Source organism: Corvus kubaryi, unplaced genomic scaffold (assembly GCF_017639235.1).
Source record: "Corvus kubaryi isolate FWS band 111438036 unplaced genomic scaffold, C.kubaryi_AGA036_p1.0 133, whole genome shotgun sequence".
Lineage (NCBI taxonomy): Eukaryota > Metazoa > Chordata > Aves > Passeriformes > Corvidae > Corvus > Corvus kubaryi.
In genome coordinates, this window is record NW_024580667.1 from 20,888,550 (window position 1) to 20,910,847 (window position 22,298).

Genomic DNA, 22,298 nt, shown 5'->3' on the forward strand with positions numbered 1-22,298 from the left:
TTTCTTTGCCAAGGATGTAGGCACCACAAAACTCACAGTGTCCCATTTTCTCTCCCCTAGAAAAGCCTACAGATAAGAAGGTCAGGGCAGATGAGAGAAGGAACTGAATGTTCTCTCTTAGGGAACATACACATTCATTTCTGCACTTTGTGGCTTATATGGACACTCCAGCAGCCACAGGATGATCCTACTGCTGCAAGGAAGAGAACTGCTCTTTTCTATTCAAGCCACTCTCAGAGAAAGGATCATACCACAGTGAGCCAGGTTTTGTCCTTTAAAGGCCAAGTTGTACAAGTATGGTCCTTCAACCATCCCCAAAACATCAGGTAACCATGAAAATACCAGCCACTTAGTAGGAGATGTGACCAGAAGAATACACATCCCAAGGCAGGACTTCACCTCAAATGAGTTTAAACATGAAAGACAGTGAGATCATGTCTCTTCCTTGCACCAGCAGGCCTTGCATCTGAGCAAACATATGTCACTCTTGAGCTTAAGCAAAGGAGTACTCACCAAGACTGCTGCAAAAAAGACATCAAGCTTTTTACAAAGCTACTGTTGTTGTCCCCTGCTCCTCATCACCACATTCCCTGACATGAGCCCATGACCCCCATACATCACTTTCCTGGATGCAAGGAAAATTGAAAAAGGGTCTACTGTCAGGTGTAAGAGACATTCCTGCTGACCAAATCAGGCTACAGCGACCTTGTGGTGTCTCTGACTGCAGGCCACGGTCCCTGCATGCAAACCAGCAGCAGGACATAACTACAAATAGCATTAGGTTCCCACTCACCTTGTACCAGTGTAAGAGACTATACAGCTTCTATAGGGCAAGTCTGTTCTCACTAAATAGGCTGCCAGAAGGACTCCCATAGTCTTCCACTCACTTTTAAAACTGGAATTAAAAATTAAGATGATTTCTGCTCCTACTTATTTCCTCAAATACACAAACTTCACTTTATAAAACCAATAGTTTTATCCTTAAACAAGACTTAAAATTATTTCATGATGTTTGAGGAGTTAAAAGGAAAGCAAGTACGTGCAGTGCAGTAACATTTGTTCACAGAAAGCATGTTTCCATTCAAAAGAGAGAATAAACTGATTTTATGTAAACAGCCAGAAAAATCCACTTCACCCCTAGAGAAAATAGGCACACAAATGCTTTACTCCTTTCATAAATAACGTATTTTATTGCATATGGCTATTAAGGAGAGCATCCATAATCAATACAGACTAAATACAATACACTACTTTAGTTCCATTTATTCTGGTCTCCAGCAGCATCACATTTATCCTTATATACAGCGTGTACATTGGAAGACACAGCAAGATAAGTTAAGTCTCTTGTCATATCACAATAGCAAGAAATATATTTAACATCTTGATATCCAGAAACAATACGTACCCAAAAAGAAAACACTGCTTAATAACTGTTAAGGTTATATAGCAAAAAATATTTTAAATTTAAGGTAAGTCAGGCAAAATGTACAAAGACCCAATATACATTGTGAAGTTTTAGCAAACATAACGTTTATACATTTTGGTTCCATTCTGTAAACTAAATTAAGAATGTAAGTATTGCATATGCCTTTGTGAAATATACAGGATAGAGAATAATTGATTATTTAGTCAAGTTTGGTTTTGTTTTTTAAGTTGCTCTATGCTGTTTAGCCATTTGTTTTAGTGGCATAATTTCTTTATTGATACAGAGGGATTCTTCAAAATAGAGACATTCAAAACATTGAATTCAGCAGGTACCACACTCAGTGCTGGCGGGGGCAGGAGGGGGTCAGACAGAAAATGCCAAAGGTATGCGGGTTTTTTAGTTCCAGACTTGAACAAGCAGCATTTCAGAATGTCTTAGAACCATTTATAGCATTAGTATTAGAGAAAAACTCAATCAGATCAGATATTTAAATTGATTTTAGATCCAATATTGTATTAGCCTATGCATTGCTGTGATTTAAGATCCAAAAAACTACACTGAAAAATAAAGTGTGCCATGAAGTAGGGAAGGAATTAGTTTACATTCATCTTTGTCTTGTAATACAATCCTCAGTTCTAAAAATTCAGCATGTAAGCAGGAAGACTGCATTGCCATTCATTGTATTTTTAAGACATTGACTCTTGTCTTCCTCAGAAAAAAAAAAAAACCCAAAAGATGATGATGCATTGTTAACAGTGAAGTACAGGTTCCACCAAGCACAATGATTTAAAAAAAGAAAGAAAAGAAAAAAGTCTCACATAACTCATAACTTAGTAATACTTACATGTCTATCAGAGCAGGCACTGGCGGGGTACCCTTAAAATGTACACAAACACTTCAATCAAAGGAGAAGCAAGGTGGCATGACATTCTGCTAGTCTGGTGCAACAGTTGTATGTGACTTTCATGACAGTAGCTGCCACACCACTCAGATTTTCAGGCCACTGGAAATGTGATGCACAGTTAGCCTTGAAAAGAACTCAGGATAAGTGACTGCAATGGTTCTTCTTCCCTGTAATAGTGCCTGCAGCTACAATGGTGCTTTCCTGGTAAAAGGCAAATATCAGGACTTTATAAATGGCAAGATAATACTGTGTTAACATAGCTCTTGAATCTGCCCGATACCCATTATCATCCCTGCATTCCTAGCATGCCTATGTGGATTTTTTTGGTTACAAGAAATGCAGCTAAGAACAGTTAGCTGACAAAAGTGAGCTTGTAAATAGAAGAAAAGGCTTTTGCAATCTGAAGTACCTACATAAACACCTACATAGAGAGGATTAAACAAGTGTGTCAAAGGTACAGAGATACCCCTAATATAGATTGATGTTTTTAACTTACGTTGCTTCAGTTACACATTTTATACTTTTTAACTACTCTGAATCCTCTGTCTAAGTCTGATTCACAGAGTTTCATCCCATTTTAGACTTTTCAGTGCCCTACTTCGGCTTTGTCTGAGAAGTAAACCCTGCAGCTAGTGATTCAAAACCCAGCAGCACCAGCAGCTGTACAAGTTGCAAGTTCAGTAAGGCTGGCGACTGTTCTTGAGAGACTCAGCACAGAGATACAGGAGTTCCTGTCATACACCAACACGGCAAATCCGGCTTTACTTTGAACTGAGGTAGTACTGTCGTAGGCTTGAAATTATGCCAGTAAATACCAGATCTTGCTGCTTCAGCAGGTGTTACAGAATCCCCTAATATGCCAGAGAATAAATACAGTTTGTCTTTGAAGAAAAAGAAAATGAAGGCATTGGCCATTAATTAAAGAGGCCAGCAGAAAAGTTCCTATGGTTTAAAGAGCATCTCCAGCTTCTGTCAAAACAGCAGCAAAATGATAACAGATGCCATGGACAAGTAATGAGTTAGGCAGGTTGCTTTCCCTTCCTCCCAGATTTGTTGTACAGTTTAGCCCACAACAGTTAAGCAACTGTTAGGACCAACAATAACAACAATAAAAAGTAAACGTTAAGCAGCTTCAGTTACCAAAAACAAAAACCCAAAACCAAATAAACAAAAAGGTATATGCCGAGCAGCTTCTTTGAATGTTGTACTCTGTTGTTTGAGGTCATGATGAGAAAACTAACTCCTTCACTCTGAAAAGAAAAATGAAAGAAAGTCAATAAAAGCTGCAAAATTTTTTTCATATCTATGATACAGACAACACAAAAAATACCATAAAGAGCTTATTCAGAATGGGTTTTCACGTGGGGAAAAAAAGCAGCTGTGCAGTAATTGCTTTCATATGTGTATACACCATAAGGTATTGCAAAGGCAATAAAGGGAGTATTTCCCAATCCAACACCACTCCCTTTTTTCAGAACCTTTCAGCTAAGGCTCTTCACATCAACAAACTGCAGGACACAGAATGGGTTAGAAAACCTGACACAAAATCCCCCCAACTCAAGTCATGACCATCACAATTTTTTCATCAGTGGAAAGGAAAAGGGGTTGGAGAAAATAGGTACACGCTTAACTCTTTCCTTTTTTGTCAGCTGGATGTTACAAAAAGCTTTCCATTTCCAGACATTAAAAACAAGTTTGAGACTACTTTGTCTTTAGGGACGAGTCTACTAAAGACATAAGCAACGTATAGAAAGAACCTTCTTTTAATTTAGTTATTTGATTTACTAAACAACTATTACTCCAGAAGTAAAAAAATGAGTAGGTATGCAAAAGGAAAGAATCTTCTCCCAACTACTGTCTACAAAGCTGCTTTAAACAGTCAATGTGAATTATGGAGTAAAATAGAAACTGATTACAATGAGACCCATTCTATTTTAAAGAATGCAGCTGACTCCTTTAGTGTTTCTTCATTGCAAAGAATTAATGGATAGTATGTGCCTACCCCACAAAGGGACATTATTACATTGATTAACCCACAACATTAAAATGATTTGATAATGTGGCCATTAAAAATCAAAATGTAATAGTTATATAAATTTTCTTTGTTGTATGTTGCTCTCAAGTTTACAAGGTAAATGAAAATTTTACTAGATGCTGTATTACACAGGTTTTTATAAAAACTGAAGTTATTTGGAACATTTTGGGAACAAACACTGTTACTTAGAAAAGTCTATAGTTTTGACTGTATTGATACAAGAAGTCACTATTTCTATATCTTTTAATTCCTTTGGGACCATAAAACCAAAACAAATTAAATACAAAACATGGATGTCAAAGTAAGTCCAGTGCTTATCTGTGCAAGTTTCAAATCCATGTAAGCCTCTGACAAAAATACGTGGTCTTTTCCCACAAGTTTACACAGAAACAAAGGCTGATGTATCTTGGCTTATATGTAAGACTTGCTGAATTGCTTTGAATCTCTGAGAGATAAGGTTTACCTAAGGCATTAGTCCTGCTGGAGTCAATTGGAGCCACTACATGATCAAATACTTAGGATATTACTTGGGATTTTATTTCATTTTTTTTGAGATGAATTAATAGCTTGCCAAAAGGAAAGCACCTCATTGCCCCCACCCACTGCCAGCCATTTATTCACTGCCACGTTTCTGGTCAGAAACTAAGTCAAATCAATCCAGTCAATCTTCAGTAAACAAGTTTTCACTGTTTGTTCTGGAAGGGTATTGCAGATTAAGACCTTTAACTGGCTTATGATGTGTCCATGGGGGAGCTCCAAATCTGCCAATACCATCCCAAAGGGCTGCATGGGGGAACAATGGGGCAGGACAGACAGCTCTCAGATGGGAGCAGAAATTCCTCATTTGAGGAAGAAACACTTCACAAACCACTTTGTTCCCATTTTTGTTTAGGGAAGCAGCATAGATGCATCATGTAGGCAAACAAGTGAGTGTTCAAAGGTATGTGCTAATTCTATGTTATTGCTTTCCTCCTTCACATGGAAACCAACACGACAACTAAATTTACATTCCCCAAAGTGGCCACTTCAGAGTGAAAGCCAAATAAAGTATTACAAAAAAATTTTTTTAAATCCTCATCTTCAGATAGGGAAACTGGTGGAAAATGCAAAGGACACAAACAAGTATGTTTCCAGAAGTATGCCAGCCTAGGGCAGACATGAGGGAAGATTATTAGCAACTGAGTAAATCTGATGCTGTTCTTACAGTACAACAGATACTGTACAGTCAGAATTAAACTGGAGGAGGTAAAGTGGCAGATGCTTCAAAGCACTTCCAAACTTAGCTTGCTTGGTTTTGTAGGTGGATGATAGGACTGTGAGCACAAGCCTAAGAGCCTACGATACAATAAACACATCATCCAAAGAGTCTATAATGATGACCTATAACTCAAAAAACCACCCCAAACATAGTCTTCAATAATAAAACAATTTCCTCTGACTTCAATAAGCTTTGAATCACATTTTGAATAAGCTTTGAATCAATAAAGGAAAAATAACTACTGTTAACCACTTGACCCATGCAATAGCAATGTCAGCTTCAGAGGGAGCCCACTTGGAAGAAAAAAAATTTTCAAGTTCCATGCTGAAGTATAAACAAAAACTAACCAAACAAAAAAAAAATCAATATCATGTTAATTTTTACCTCAGTGATTAGTATTTCTATTTATTTCAAGCCTCAGGTCAACATTCTGCTCACACAGCAAGTCACACCAGCATACACCGTCTCTACCCAGGAACTCAAAATTCCTACAGGACACAAATATATTCTTTGCTAGCTTATTCCCCATGGGCATGCACTAATCAAAATACAAAGTCCAGCATTGTCTCAATACTGAGGTTTCCTCTTGGTTTTGGGCTTTATTAAGAAAAGCATCCATGATCATTGCTGATTTCCGAAACTACTTAAGTCATCTGATTCTGCCAGTGCTTCTTGGGGAATAAATCAGAAAATAAACACACACACAAACTGCTATAAAACTACCAAATATTCATAGACTTGCTAAATATACTGTGACGAGTATACAATGGTTAGTCAATTAAAGATCTACTCTGCTAATTAATTTTCAAAGTCAGTAAGCAGCAAATACAATTTTTTTTAAATTTCTAAAAATAATTCTCATCTGCTAACAAGCACGCAGGCAGAAACAGTTATTCATGTGGTTCATGGCAAAACACATTGCTGGTTATTCATAATCAGTAAATTTATTCCACTGGCAGTGTGACTGCCAGAGTACAGCAGGCATTGGACACAGCACCGCCAGCTCTGCTACAGGGTTCTGCCCTGACTCCAGGCAAATCACTCAGTGGCTTTATCCCTTTGTTTCTCCTCCACATGCCGTCTGCCAAATTGATTAAGGCTGTGATTCTGCTAACTAACTTTTCCTGGAAGAGCAACCCTATTGATACAACTGAACCTGGAGGTTAACAACACATGCGTCTGTGGGCATCAGGCCAGGCCATTAAACAGCACAACCCAAGGAACTGAACCCCTCTCACAGGGAGGATTTGGTACGCCAGACACCTGAGAGGAGATGTATGACCCTGGGCAAGGCAGCTGGCCACCTATAAAAGGCCAGTGCACCCTCCATCAGCAGGTTACACTGCCCGCCCAGCCCTGCAGCTTTCTCCAGCACCAGGCAACGCACTGGCTGAGCTCCCCGCAGGAGATGGGTCAAAGGTACCCACGCAGGTTGGAGCCTTGAGCCTTGGCAGCACCGTCCCCATGCCTACAGCAGTCTGTGTCTGCAAGCAAGGGGAGCAGAGAGGGAGGCTGAGGGTGGGAAGGAACAGCACAGGGTCTGATGGTAATAAACTCCTGCTGACAGGGCACTGACAGCAACCAGAGGTGGTCTGAACCACAGTCTCCAAGGGCTTCCTTATTGGAGGGATCACAGGATGCACACACATCATACGGTCACAAACTTGGCCAAGCATCCGAATGCAGATGGAGCCTGACTGCTACCCAGGACACTACTGGGAAGTGCACAGTGGGAACCAAATCCTGACCTGGCTCCAACTCTCATGAAGCAATGCAATGAATACTGTACTTAACATCATAGGTAACCCTGCTAAAGATAACAGAACAACTCATGTGCTGAGCTACGGCTCTCCACAAGTACTTCCAGGGAACCTGAGCTCCACTCAGGAGGACTACTCTTATCAAAAAAAGCTGAGCACAGACACTGTCAGAGGAACAGGTTTCAATCAGAGCTTAAACATTCACTTTACCAACACTTTGCAGGAAAACATGAAGTACTACGCTCTTAAAACTTTACAAAGCTCATGAATAATATCCACCCAAAGTAAAATGTTTCCACATTTGATGAGAAAAACAATTTAAACCATGAAATGAAAAAGCCACGTTATTTTTATTTTTTAAACAAGTCATGGTTGATCATAATTGGAAACATGCTGCACCAAGTCACTAGGCTCTTTTGATATGTTATTCCACTAAGAAACAGTACATAATGTTGTTCAGATATGTCTCTGTTGTTTTATGAATTTTAAAAAACAAGCATCTGGTCAACATAGATTCTTCATGGCAAATAATAAAAAAATCCCTAAATTTCTTTAAAGTAGTAAAGTAGGGATTTTGCATCCACAGTAATCTATATTAAAATGAGCTTCACAGTACTTTTAACTCTTGTGTCAAATGGTTAGAAATGGTATCACCTCGAACTTCATTAATATAACCATGGGGAAAGATTAACTTTTAAAGTGGGAAACAAACTGCTAGATTATCTGGAAAAAGATGTTCCATGTAAACACCTTTCAGGTTTGTATGCCCAAGCATACTGTCAAGAGGTTAAAATGTTCATCTGACATCATGGGCAAATCCCCCAAAATTTGTAATGACCATCAACTTTTAATCAAAGGTACTAAAAAACAAAATTATTTGTATTTGATGCCATATATTTACATGACTAATGCTTATTTTACCTATAGTCTTGCATCAGAGTTTAAGCAGTTGAGTCTATAGCAGAAGTACAGATGAGGATGTGTGCTATGCTTAGCTGACTTCAGAATTTGATATAATTTGTGTTTCATATAATTTTGTCAAGGTTTTTATAGATTTTGTAGTACTAATAACTAAATATTAAAATGTAATTATGTGGAAAATAAAGGATTAAACTTACAAATGTAATTACAATGAATTTATAGTGCTGGTCCAGAAATACATTTTCCATATCAATTATAATAAATACAGGCACTTCTAATTTAAAATTAAGAAACTAGACATGCTCATTTTTCCCAGGATTAATTTAATACAGCTGCTATTATATCTCTTAATTTCAGAGCTACAGCCACTGTGTACTATTAAACAAGTTTGTATAGACGTGATTTAATCCCATGATTAGGAATAAAATAAATTAGACAGAAACCCCCCAATATAGAACTGTCTGAAATATGTTCAATTATCCTCTCCCTTGCAAGCTGGGTGTACAACCACTCAAAAGCATTACTTGAAATGAAACAAAATCAAGCAGCTTTCTCCATACAAACAAAATGCTAGTAAATACAAATGTTTAGTTCTTTTGCCCTTCCATTGGGAGTTTGTAAAACGGACAGAAACAAATATGCAGAAGCAGATGTGGAAGATACTTAGAAAATTTGCCACTGGAGAGATTTGTCTGTGGCAGCCAGCCAAAGATCCACTCTACAATACACACACACAGCACTTAACCATCATGGAACAAGAAGTCATGTTCTTGGTTGATGACCATTATCATACATGTGAAATTGCCTCCCACCTTACAACCATCACTCTATTCCCATACCAGTGTAGATTCAAGACCCAACACCACAAACACGGCCTCAATGTGGCTGCTGGCTCGATTTTACAGCTCTGTTCACTACACCAGGGAGAGGGAACAGCTTTTCCTATGTGCAGTCTGCCAGCAATGTGGGAACTCCAGCAATACCACTTTGCACACAAAGTGAGGCTGAAGTTTCTTAAGAGACAGAATTTTTGCAAAACATTTTCACCTTCCAAGTGATGAAGGGTGAGGGTGGAAGGGATCGGTGACTAACACACTGAACTACCTACCAACCCCATCTCTGGAGACACAACAACAACTGAATTAGCATGCCTGCCCCAAAAGCACATACCAGGCTACACTCAGCTAAATTCTACCAAACTCTGTGGGTACCTCTGCTTTTCTGACCTACACATCCTATGAGCAGCCAGCCATTCCTATTCCTTAGAGTCAAGGGCTAAAACCAGCAACGTCTAAGCAACAATTCTTCTGCCCTATTTCATACTGTGCTCTGATAAGTAAGAGTTCTGAAAGATCTCAAACTCTGTGAGGTATAAACTTGGTATTCATTTTAGGAACAGAGATGATATCCTTTTACACACCTTTACAATTGCTGGGAAGTTTGCTCAGCTGGGATGTCAAAGGCATATTTGCGCCTCTTCTAATTTATATCAGTAGTCATTAACAAGGTCAACAAGTTTTGACAAGGAAGAGCTCTTGTGAAGCAGAACTTGATATTCTCACACAACTGCCAACTGAAATGTCATCAAAGTTAGTTGTCCTATTTCCAGCAGGTAACAGTGAGGTGGAAAAAAAAAACAAAAAACCAAACAAAGTACATTCACACTACTGGTTCAGATCCACAAGTGACAGCTTGACTGCCATTCTGGGTATCAATGGACAATACCAAAGTTCAAGAGCTGTTCCTGAGCCACAAGGCTGAAAACACATGCCTGAAAACACAGTATTAGAATGTTCTCAAAGAGCTTAAAAATATGCTTTTTCCCTCTCTCACTTGGGACAAAAAGCAATCTTTTCAACTGGTTAAACTGAAGAAATATTCACATTAAAAATTTAAATACTCATAGGGACAGGGATAAGGACTCATGTAAGTTGTGGGAAGTCATGTTCAGTCTCCCCTTCCATTACAGTGGATATCTAATCATTCCGTGAAAACAGCTTCAGTAAGAAAGAACAAGAGCACTCTACCAAAGAATATATGGCTAAGACATGCTATAAACTGGTGAGGGGAAAAGACAACTGAGATCTTTTTTCAGCAAGAAAGGTACTGGACACTGGTCAGTGCCAGGTAGGTGCTCTTGCTTCATAAATGTTGTGGAGAGGGGAACAGAAACACTTCATCCAGGCACTCTGTTTCAAAGACTAATCCCTGCCTCCGTCACTGCCAAATGGGCTTAGGCACCTAGTATCAAAAGAGGCTTCACATTTATAAGAGCATCCTAGAGGAAGATATTTATCTTCCAGAGAGCAGCATGTTTTAGAACACAAGGCTCTCCTCAACTTTCACAGTCAACCACCCTCCTGTTTTGTAAACTGACCTTCAGACATCTTACCAAGCAGACAGACAGCCCTGGCATGACATACATTCACTTAGGCATCTCACCTGCCACCTAAACACACTGGATGGTCACACACTAAATGTTAACTGGCTGCTACAGCTTTTGGACTTTCAGGTTAGGAGACAAGTCCAGAGAAATCCATCTTTTTGTAAAAGAGATACACAGGGAGAGAAGTGAGATAAAAAGAAAGCAGGGAAGGGGTAAGAGGAACAACCTGGCATGCACAGGAGGGCAACCTTTTCCCTACAGCTTTCTCTTGTTGCCACATTCTCACTTAAAACTCTTGAGCATCCAGAAGTAGGATGAAGATTTTAAAAGATTATTTTCCAATTTTATCAATGGTTTCTAGAAAACCTTTTGTGGTCTCACCTTTGTAAATGTGAATCTGTCAGTAACAGAAGTGGGGAAAAGATGAACCCAGTCAGGAAGTTTCATCATGTTCTATGATGAAAATGCATCACCACTCCCATCCTCCCTGAAACCATTTAGTGAAGTGAGCGATACAGAACAGAAGCGCTGCACTGAAGCATCAATCCACTTTCCTCTCTCTGAGAGTGGGTCAAAAGCAGCTGCATACAAAATCCAAGACACGCAAATGGAGATACTACCCAAAGTACTCACTTACTTTCTAATGATTTACCTGTAAGGACAAGCCAGCTTGTTAAAGACCATGAGGGAAGCTCTTCTTAATTTCCTTGGTACTGTAGACTAGCAACACACAGCAGCCCTTGGCACAGTGGATACTTTCCAAAAGCCAGATTCACAAATTTAGCAAGGTGCCCCATCTCTGTTGATTTCAACAACTTCACCTTAATATTTATCACTCTACAGAAGCCCACTAAGTCTCTTCAAAAACAGCCACTCTAACACAATCCCCCAGCAGACATTTCCCACTACTCCTTCAATAAACAAACGTCCCAGAATTCAAACCAAAATGATGTCTCAAAGAACGATACTTGTAGATTAAGTATTGACAAATTTCCTTCTATTCTCCCTTGCATCAAATATTTTGCTGAGAAATGCTAGAAAAAATTTTAAAATATTTTATGTTGCATTTTCAAAGCAAACAGGGCCATCTGTAACTTCTTACTCTGATTTTAATCTAGAGATGAATTAGCATTCCTTTCTGAAGCTGATATTGATTTTATTACATACAGAAGTTGGTAGTCTATTAAGATATGAAAGGAAAAGATGTATTTTTGTCACATGGGCATGATAAATACCATCTACGTATCACTCCCAGAGGCTAACTGATACTCAGTTGGAAAGCAGAGGCAAAAAGCTTAGTGAACTGTTTAGAGAAGTAATTTAGGTGGTTAAAATTTATCTTCTGAGAACACCAGTTTCAAAACTGAAAGCTGGTCATAAAACAATTTGTGATAGCAGAAAGAATATAATTATCTCCTCTTTCTTACTCTTATTTTACTTTCTTTTTCAAGCAAGAAACACTGATTATACTGAATGCGATTGCTGCCAGGTCCACTGGATGCACCTTGAATCCTCCCCAGTTTACTGCAGAGAAAGTGAAGCAAGCCCAGAATGATTTGCTCTGCAAGACGAAGCAGACACTAAGACCATGTTTTTTTAAGAAAGGTAAAGGTAAAGGTAAATGCAAAGCACCGAGTTTTACCCACCCTCAAGAACAAGAATATCTGAGACATGCAGTCAATCTCAGTTTAGAAAACAGCACTTATTTCGTTGTTTTTTCAGCCATGAGACTGCAGTACAAAATGCTACCTTCCTCAAGAAAAACAGACGAGCAAACAAAAAGACCCCAACCTGTTAAGATATGAAAAATACTGTGCTGCCAGAGCACAGTGCACTTTCACAGCACTTTTCTCAAAGCTTCAAAGGGATTTCTTTAAAAAGACCCAAAAAAATAGTGCGAATTACATGCAACATCACTAGCTCCAGAGCAAGATGCACTTTCTTCCGTAATTGTAAGAGCTCTCAGTAAATATTTACAGAAACAGAGTTGTACTGTTTTACCAGTTTTTTTCCTCCTCTCCCAAGTGCTCTTACATAGGTGTCTTTGTTTTGTTTTATGGCTCCCCATATTTGTTGCCAGCAAATATGTTTATAAGCAACCAATTATACCTAATTTTCTAAAAAATGCTCACCAGTACCAATACAGCATTTTTTAAAAATACATTTTACTTATAGCAATATGTCTGACCACACAACTATATAACTGACACTGTCATCGTTCTGAAATTGTATTATGTTGCCAGGACTGTTTTTATAAAACAGATTAAAGCCCATCTTTGTCACTTAAGATGGAATGCTTTAGAATTCGGCTCTAGTCTCACAATGCTTAGCAGAGAATTCCCCTAAACTTCAGGGAGGCTTTCCAGTACATCAAGACCTGCATGCATTTTCCCCTACTGCCAGCATCCCAGCTCTTAAAAGCTGCTTAGGACATCGCAAATAGGTGTGATGAACACCCCAGGATATCATATTAAGGCACTATGACTTCCTGCAGGATACAATGCAGTAGCAAAGACTTGATAAAGCTATGACGCTGTTCTAGAAGAACAGAAAGATCACAGGCAATGCCATGAAGAAATGCTTTGCAAAACACCAGCACTTCCCCCAAGGCATCTGCACCTTTAAAGCCCAAGTTTGCTTGCAAGTGCCAAGGCCCCGATACTGTTGTATATTTCACATACTGTGATTGACCAGGAAATAACACTGAAAAGTGTTCAGCCAACAGTGCAGCAGCTGCAGAGCTAGAGAGAACACAAATCCCTTTCAATTTCACATTTACTGAACAAGTACAATGCATCATCAACTAACTAAAGTACAGTCCAGGTCAGCCAGGAATACTTAGCTATGCTAGCTGATCCACATACAAATATCAGTCTTATTTCAAGTCCTTCTGCTTAAAATAAGACTCTACACAGCAAAGTTGTTCTCACAAGCTGCAGATCTCTGGAAGTTAGATGTTCCATTTATGCACAGCATATAGGCTCCCTCTATGGTCAAGGAAGGTGGTTTTGTGCCAATCTCCAAGTCTGGCTTTGACCAGCCTCTTCAATACTTAAAAGGCACCTGTATCCTTCTAATGACCACTTACAGAAGACAGATCCTTCTTTGAAGAGGAGTCTTTTGGTAGGCTCCTAAGGAGCAAATGCAAGGATTACAGGCTGAACCAAACCTCTCAGCTCTGCATAAAGTGCAAGGACACTAGCTAGATGAAAAAAAACCCCACTATATACCTAGAAATCTAAACCAGGAACATGGACCCTTAGGACATACTGGAGACACTTGATTGCAATCTGCAACACAGAAGACATTAAGCAGCTTCACTCAGGACACATACATGAAGGTCCCTTTAGATTCTCACATCCTGCGGTTAATCTATAGCCTCTGCCTTTTAATTATAGTCATGTCCATCAGACCAAAACAGGACCCCAGCACAGCTGAATTTCACAAAGCCTATTAAGAAAAACACAGAGAAATTGCCTCCTCTGGAATAGCCTCCCTCATCTTGCAAATAATCCCATGCTGTCTGGGCTAAACAATCCTACCAAAACATTTCCACAGCAAACACAAGCTTGTTTACAAGGAGGAAAAAAATCAAGCAACCAAGCAACCTGAGGCACTAATAAAAGGTACAGCAATTCTGAGTGTTTTTCACTTTGATGCCTCTCCAACTATCATCAAAAAAAGATAAAAAATTCAGATTCAATCTATGTTTGAGATAAGAGACCACAGATACACTTTCCCATAGAGCAGGAATAAGTCTTGGACAAAATCATCTAACCATATCCATAAAAGACACATAAAATAAACCCAGCATGAACAGGCTGTAAATGACTGGTTTCTCTGTATCAAAGCTTTTCAAATTACAGTACAAAATAGTCTGTGGACTGTATTAGAGGTCCTTATTTCCAGTAGCTATTTTTAGATAAAGTACCTTGAAAAATTATTTGAAGCAATTAATCACTACTATTCCAGAAAGATATTATGTGGTTACAAATGGCCAAAAAAAGGACCTAAGACAATCCACGACAAAGAAGAGAAATGGTTCTGAGCTTCCCTATTAAAATCTCATCACTACTACAAAAAATCTTGGAAATCTTTGTCAAATTAAAAGTTACCACATTCCAGAAACAGAGAAGTTAAAGAATACTGTCACCATATACACCAAGAAAAATACACCTACTAGGAAAAAACCTCCAGTAGCACATGATTCAGTGAAGAAACAGAATTCCAAACTTAAAAGACAGATGGTAAGGCTGTTCATTCCAACCATTATAGTCATAACCACTGTACACTATATCCTGTACCACTTATTCTCAACGTTTTTCCTAAACTAAATCACAGAATTTACAGAAGTTCCTCCTGCTCCTGAATTAATTTACAATTACCAAATATAATTATTTTTAGCATAGTGCTTTTCTTAACTGATGAGACAACATCATTTCTGTATCAAATACAAACAAGGCTAATTCTTACCTGGAGTAAGAAAATAACGTGCATCTGATGCAAATAATGAGGTAATATATTTTGAGACATAGTAAAATGTTTTAATACAGACTCAAAATCAAGATCTTACTCAGGTACACACACACAGAAAAACACAGCTATACTAATGAATAAGATAAAGCCACTTCACAGCCCAATAAAACAATGGGTTTACATGGTAGAAAAAATAAAAGATTGCAAAGAAATTTAACATATAGATTCAATAAAAGACTTCTTTGTCCACTGTTTCTTAATAGAACTTAATAGAACTTTGTCTTCAGAACAGAATGAAGTGTCAGCTGCTCAGGTAACCCATAGAAAACAAATTGGAAAATCCCTCAAGAAGACAGGCAAAAAATGAGTGCCTGATAAAGGGGTTAAGACACCTGACCAAAGACAGAATGCACACACTTCATTCCACTAGGGGTGGAGAGTTAAAAGTTGTTTCCTATGCATCACTTCTCAAAAGAGCTCAGTTTCCTATGAACATGTTCTAAAGTCCCAGCACCTTTTCTTTTTTTCTTTTGTGTTATTATAAACTCTTCATTCTCTTTTTCCTATGCCTTATTAAGGAAGCAGCATAAGCTGCACTAAATCAACACTATTTTTCAGCACAGTAGAGTAGCATACTTTAGCAAAGTAAGTGGAATACCAGCCCAAGTCTACATGACACAAAATATCATGGACATTACTCCCAGTATGGTTTTTTAAAACAGTATGGTTGAAACGTTGTCACCCTGTAAAAGTGACAACAGCCAATCTATGAAAACACAGAAAATAGAAAACATCTACTGAGGAGTGAGAGGAATAGAAAATATTGCAGCATTTTCTCTTAGTATGACAACATAGCATCCACACGACCAGTATGACAAAGTTTGCCATGTTTGTGACTGATGAAGAAGGCTCAAGACTTAAGGAATAATTTCAGACTCCAAAGACCTCTAAATGACCCCTCACAATGACTCCATCAAACAGCAGCCTGGCATCCAAACATCCTACACAGCTCATTCACACCGCAGTCCTGCTCTCTGCATTCAGGCACACCAGTTCCACTATGCTCACTCAAGCTGCAAGATCTAAGCTGTTGTTTCAACTTCCTCGCACAGTCAAGTGTACATGCACTAAAATAAATGTCCATCAATTTATTTCCTGGGGGCTGAATCCATGTTCTACTAAAAATCAATAATATTTCACTACTATCAAGTTCTGATTTTTTTTTTTTTTAATAACAGATATACTATCTCATGTTACCATATGTTACAAACTTTTCAGTTTACTGTTCCTTGAATATTCACACTAACAGGGGGGCAGGGAGGCAGGGGGGAGTAGAAGTTGGGGAAGAAGACCTACTCTAGAAATCACTTACAGTGCTGAAATACATCAGTGCATTTGTATCTGGAAATCATCCTATTGGCTAACATTCAACATCCAAGTATCATCAATTTATTTATTTATTTAGAGCCCACACAATCTACCATTTATTTAAAAATACATCACTTAAGGTTAAAGTTAAAAGCTTATTTTTACTTAACTTTCATTTGACATTTGAAGATTAAAACAGAACAGTATAAGAAGTCACCTTTCTGTAGATATCCATAAGAAAGTAGTATTATCCTAGCACTCACTAGAGCATGTTAGAGTCTCGCTGGTATTTGTGAGAGTAACTGCTAGACTATTAGGATAATGAAACAGTAAGTATTAACAGTTTTAAGTTTATGGCCAATTTTTTCAAGTATTCTGTGCATCAGGGTAAAAAAAAAATATATATATATATATATATACTCCTAATGCTCCTCCACAAAGTTAATTTTCTATAACTATTGTTGAAGTCATGAGCACTAATTCTGTAACTTCAACATTCAGAAAATTCTGTAACCTTGTATTGTTATACCAGATTGACTCCAAATCCAAACACAAATGTTTGAAGTTTTATGCTAGATTAAAACTAATTAATTGTAAATAATTTTATACAAAGTGACTTTTCATAGTTCACAAACAACTTTCATGGTAATCAACAAGACAAATCTTTACCATTTCTGTACAGGATTTTTACAATGAAAGTGTAACTTTTCTTTTTGTTATGTTAAAGAGACAGTATTATTAGTTATATATCATAAATTTTGGCAGAACTAATTGCTCAGGACTGAAAGATGTTGTAGAAGATGCAAGTCCACCCTCCTATAAACTTTACCAAATGTTTATGATGTAAACTGAATGATGTTACAACACAACTGAGTGCAACTGACTTTCAGAACTTTACCTCCACCTTTCAGTTCCAGATCTCATTATTCCATCACGAGAAGTCTTTTTTAGGTGTAAGTGAAAATTTTGGCTAGACACATTACCTGACTTTGGTTTGCCTTTTGAAGTAAACTAAAAAGCACTCACTGGAGTTTTTGAAAAAAATCAGTACCAGACAAACCAGTAAAAAGAATACATAAGAAATTCACTCCACAACATCTCAGTTATTCAAGCATGGGAGAGACCACAGTATTTGAAGCAGTCAATTTGGTGATGTAAAAGTTTTGCATTAACTAGAAAACCGATGAGGTTTGCATCCATTTGTCAACTCCACTCTTACTCTTTTAAATAATGCTGAAAGGTAACATTACCAGTTATTGCAAGTAAATTTCTGTAGCTTCAATTACCTCCATCACTGAGGTCAGACCAAAGCAAGAACACCACTGTTTTCTTGTTCTTGATCAACTATTCAACACCACTGCCTTCTACTTAAGCCTAACCCAGCCCCAAAAGACTGTTACATGTCTCATTCAATCAATATTGTGACTTCTGGTGAGAAAAAGCCTAGATTCAAAGCAAAACCAAACCAAACAAACAAAAAGACACAAACAGGAAGAAAAATCAACAAACAAACCCAAAATAAAAAAAGGTCTTCATAATTCCAATTCCATACATTACCTTGACAATGCCACTCAATCTAAGGAGGTAGACATCATGACTGTCTTAAACACTTTTTAAAATAATATACTGCCTCAGAGGACACAACGTAAGAGACAAATCTAAACCAGCTTAGATCTTATTTCATTGACATGATTTTCCCACTGTTACTGGAATGATTTATTGATTTGTCTTTGACTGAAGAGAATCAAAGTCCTCTGGCTCAAGTTGCACTTAGAGTGGTGTTTTTAATCTACTTTAAAGTAACTGAAACTCAATGGAACAATGAGTTTTATACCTCACATTCAACATCACAGCACATATCAAACAAATTTACAAAAGCATCACTTGGAGAAAGCTTGGAAAATTCTCCAAAGTGCTCTACTTTTTCTAAGAAACTTCTGCTGTTTGTGATTATCAGCAAGTTTGCTGTTTTGGCATTACACTAGAGCCCCAGTGCCTCCATTTCTGACCCCATCAAACAAAAACAAGCTGCTCAACAATGTCTAATCCGTGCGTCATGTAATCCTGCTTAATACCCTACAAACTCTGGGTAATATTTGGGTAGTTTTTAAATTTAGCAAAGAACATCCTGGCCTAGTTCAAAGATACCCTTGCCTTGGGTAGTGTCCCCTAGAAACATCGCCCACACTAGTTTCAAATAAGAACAGCAAATTCACATATATGCATAAGAGAAATTAACGAAAAAACAAAGTAAGAGATTGTGGTCCAATGTCATAATAAAAACATATAAAATTACAAATCAAATTACTGAAATAGGAATGCATTATGCAAACACCAAACATACCACTCAAACAATTAAAGACACATTCTGACTTTCTAACAGCACTCAGGGCCCCATTTACCAGCACAAGTGCATCCAACTCCCTGCTCCCAGCGAGGGCAGACTGCGTCGCAGAGGACAGCGGCACAGCCAGCGGAATCACGCAAGCCTTCCTCCCATCAACACTGAGCTATTAATACCCGTCAGCTATGGCTCTGCCAGAGAAACAGAAAATCCCTGCTTTGAGACACTGTTTGCTTTTTGAAGCATCATTATCTTGCAAGTGGCTCATACTGCAAACACCACCAAAGGGGTCTAAACTAAGTCCCATTATAATTTTTCAGCATACTGTCCTGACTGTCCTACCTAAGATCTCTCAGACCCTTGCTGAAGGACAAGTATGTTCCTATTTTGCTTAGGCTGTCAGGCAGACAGTCTCCAATCATTAGCCTCTTGTCAACAGCAATGCTGGGGTGGATTACTACTGTGTAGTGCTTGTAATGGCAGGTGCATGGCCCTGGGGCTGCCATCTGCCAGGAAGGAAGTGTTCTCCTCTAGGATGCTGAAGAGATTGACAAATAATGCAAACAAAACACTGAATCATTCCTAATCTACGCAATAAAGCTATTACATTACTCTTGTGCAGTGTAGATGTTACCATCAGAGGTGGGGGCTTAGGTTTGTGGCTTGGGTTGTTTTTTTCCTATTTTTGTGATTGATTTACTGAGAAAAAACACACTCTGAAATAACTTTTATTTAACTGAGATGGGCAATTCTGGATTTGAAAACAAACAAAAAAACCCACCCTAGCATCAAAGATGTTTATTCTGGAAAGTATCTCCCCACTGTTCACTTGTAACAAGCCTCTTTCCAGAGTGTATTTGTCCTGCACTGTGAGCAAGAACTTGATTTTTTTTAATTACTGTTTTTGATACAGCTATACACAGTTTGGGGTCATCATCACTGATAAAAACACTGAGAATGTTTTGAAATATTTTTTTAAAGCAAAAATAGTAACAGAACTCCAAGTATTGTCCTTGGCCTTTTAAATCAATTTCTAAAGGGATTTCTCATCATCAGATTGAAAAATCTTTCCTAAACAGTCCCAGTTTAGTAGCCAATTTGTCACCAGAGCTACCAAGCAATAGCACAACTCCATGGAAATAAGCAGGAATTTACCTATTCTTCAGGAAAGTTACTCATTATTGTTTAACTGGCGACACAGAGATTGCAAACTACTGCTGTCTTTAAGTGAGCCTCAAATGTTACTAGACATGTGTTAGCACTTTTAACACTCCATGAAATGTACTTTTAGGTGACCCTCTGTAAAGATGTAAGCAATCTTCGCATTGATTTTTCTGTGGTTTGCATCAGGCTTGAAATACCTAAGTCTTAAAAGCTTGCGTTAACTACAAACACCAACCCTGCAGCTGAGGGATCCATTCTATCTGCATTAGCGTGGAAACTGCAAATACAATCTAAACCAGTAATTCTGGCTTCCTCCAAAGCTGACAAAGATGCAAGGGAGGAGAATGCATGCTACTTTATAACTCGCATTTAAAAGAATGGGACCAGTCACCTTTGCTGGTTCTGTTTACTGTTGGTGCTTCTCCAGAGCCCTGGGAGACTGACTAATCCAAGAAGCGCACATGCTGGATAGCTAAAGGCAGTTGACACAAACACAAGCATAAAAAAAAACCCCAAACAACAACAAAAACAAACAAACAAACAAACAAGTTTTCCTTTGAAAACTCAGCTGCAGGAGAGCCAGCCTTTTCAACAACCAGCAGCAAGGGGACTATTGAGCTGAACTTGGCTTTTCAAAGCTACAACTCGACCCCCTACATACATATGCACAAAACTTTAAAAATAATTATATGCCAGACAACAGACACAAAAAACCATATCTGAACTTTGGAGGTCACTACACCATCTTCTGAAAACTCAGGGGATAATACTGATTTCCATGCATACACAGAAGAAAGTACAAAAAACCCAGAGAGTTGTGAACCTCTCATAATTACACATCCTAATTTATCAAATCAGTCAACATATACACTTTAAATTGCTATTACACGTACTGTGTCAACTTAATGTTAAAACTTCCACAAAATTTGCTGTATCATGACTAACACAATGAACACAGACACAAAGAAAAAAACATATGGATAACCAGTATAAAAAGTGTACTGTATTTCAACAAATTCGGAAGAAAAAAAGCCACAGATATAACCATTTTTTAAGATGTTTATTACTTTAAAAAGAAACATTAATGGTGCTTTTGGAGAAAAACTGATATAGACAGAAAATACCTGGATGTAATTATGCTGCCATTTAACTGCAGAATAGGGAGGGAAGTTAGATTACATACAGTAACTGGCTAAATTTTTCAGTGGATGCTTGCTGTGTTTCAGTTTATAAACCACTCCAGTGTAATTAACGCTATTTAAAAATAAGAGTAAATCAAGTGTAAAGAAACCCATGTTAGTCTCTCCTTTATAAAAAAAACCAAAACAAACAAAAAAACCAACAAACCCCACCATATAAAACATGTCCTAATACCCTTTCTGTTCAAATACTCCTTTATTCTTTTTACTTACAAACGAACATTAGTCTCTGTAGCTATCTTGAAAGAAATCAAGTAATCAAAAGCAATCATCAACCTAAGCATTTCCTCTGCCTTGAGCAATGACTGTACTGGTTCATTTTAGAACAAACCCACCATTCAACTTCGTCTATAACAATTTATCTTCAACGACTCAAAGTAACCATGACATTCTTTCTACGAGAAGTACAGCTAAACATAAAGTATAAAGCAAAAAAAAAAGTTTAATAGATGTCATGATATTCTATCTGCTTGTAAAAAGCTTGACACCCATATAATCAACATAATTTAAAATATCAAAAGCTTCATTTAATCCTAGATCATTTCAGTTTACATTTTGTGTTTCACAAGTGGCACTGCTAGGTTCAGATCTAACCATTTTGGTTTGGTCACCTGCAAAGTGCCATCTGAAAGACAGTAAGTGAATTTCGAGATGTTTAAAAGAAACACTTAGAATTAAAAATTTGAGGTTAAGTTAAAAGCTCAAGCTATTTAAGTTATTAAAAGTAGCTCAGTTCTTTCTGCTGTTAGTTTGATATTCTTACAGAACAGAAAGAGAAACTACTACAATGGATTTATTCAAAAAAGACTTTAAAAGATGTATAAATTTCCAACACAGCACATAGTTCTTTTAACACTTTTAAGAAGTGATTTTGAAATGAGCATTAATTTTGTTACAGAGACAATTAAACATTCTCACGTCACTCTGAGAACCAAAACTTTTTGGTAGTTGGCATATGAAGAGGAGGTCAAAAAACAATAATATAATTCATTGTGCAAAGTAATCCCAAAGAAAAAGAAAACAAAGTTTACATCTTCAACAATCTAAAATGTCATTA

At 37.7% G+C, this 22,298-nt stretch overlaps 1 protein-coding gene across 1 annotated transcript in view; it reads right to left on the reverse strand.

The window, feature by feature from the left end:
- Positions 1-1,167: 1,167 nt before the first annotated feature.
- Positions 1,168-22,298, reverse strand: part of IRS2 (insulin receptor substrate 2) — a 29,012-nt gene continuing 7,881 nt past the window's right edge. The window contains 1 exon segment of the mRNA XM_042038470.1: positions 1,168-3,580. Coding sequence (XP_041894404.1) covers positions 3,576-3,580 — 5 coding nt within the window. The 3' untranslated portion in view covers positions 1,168-3,575.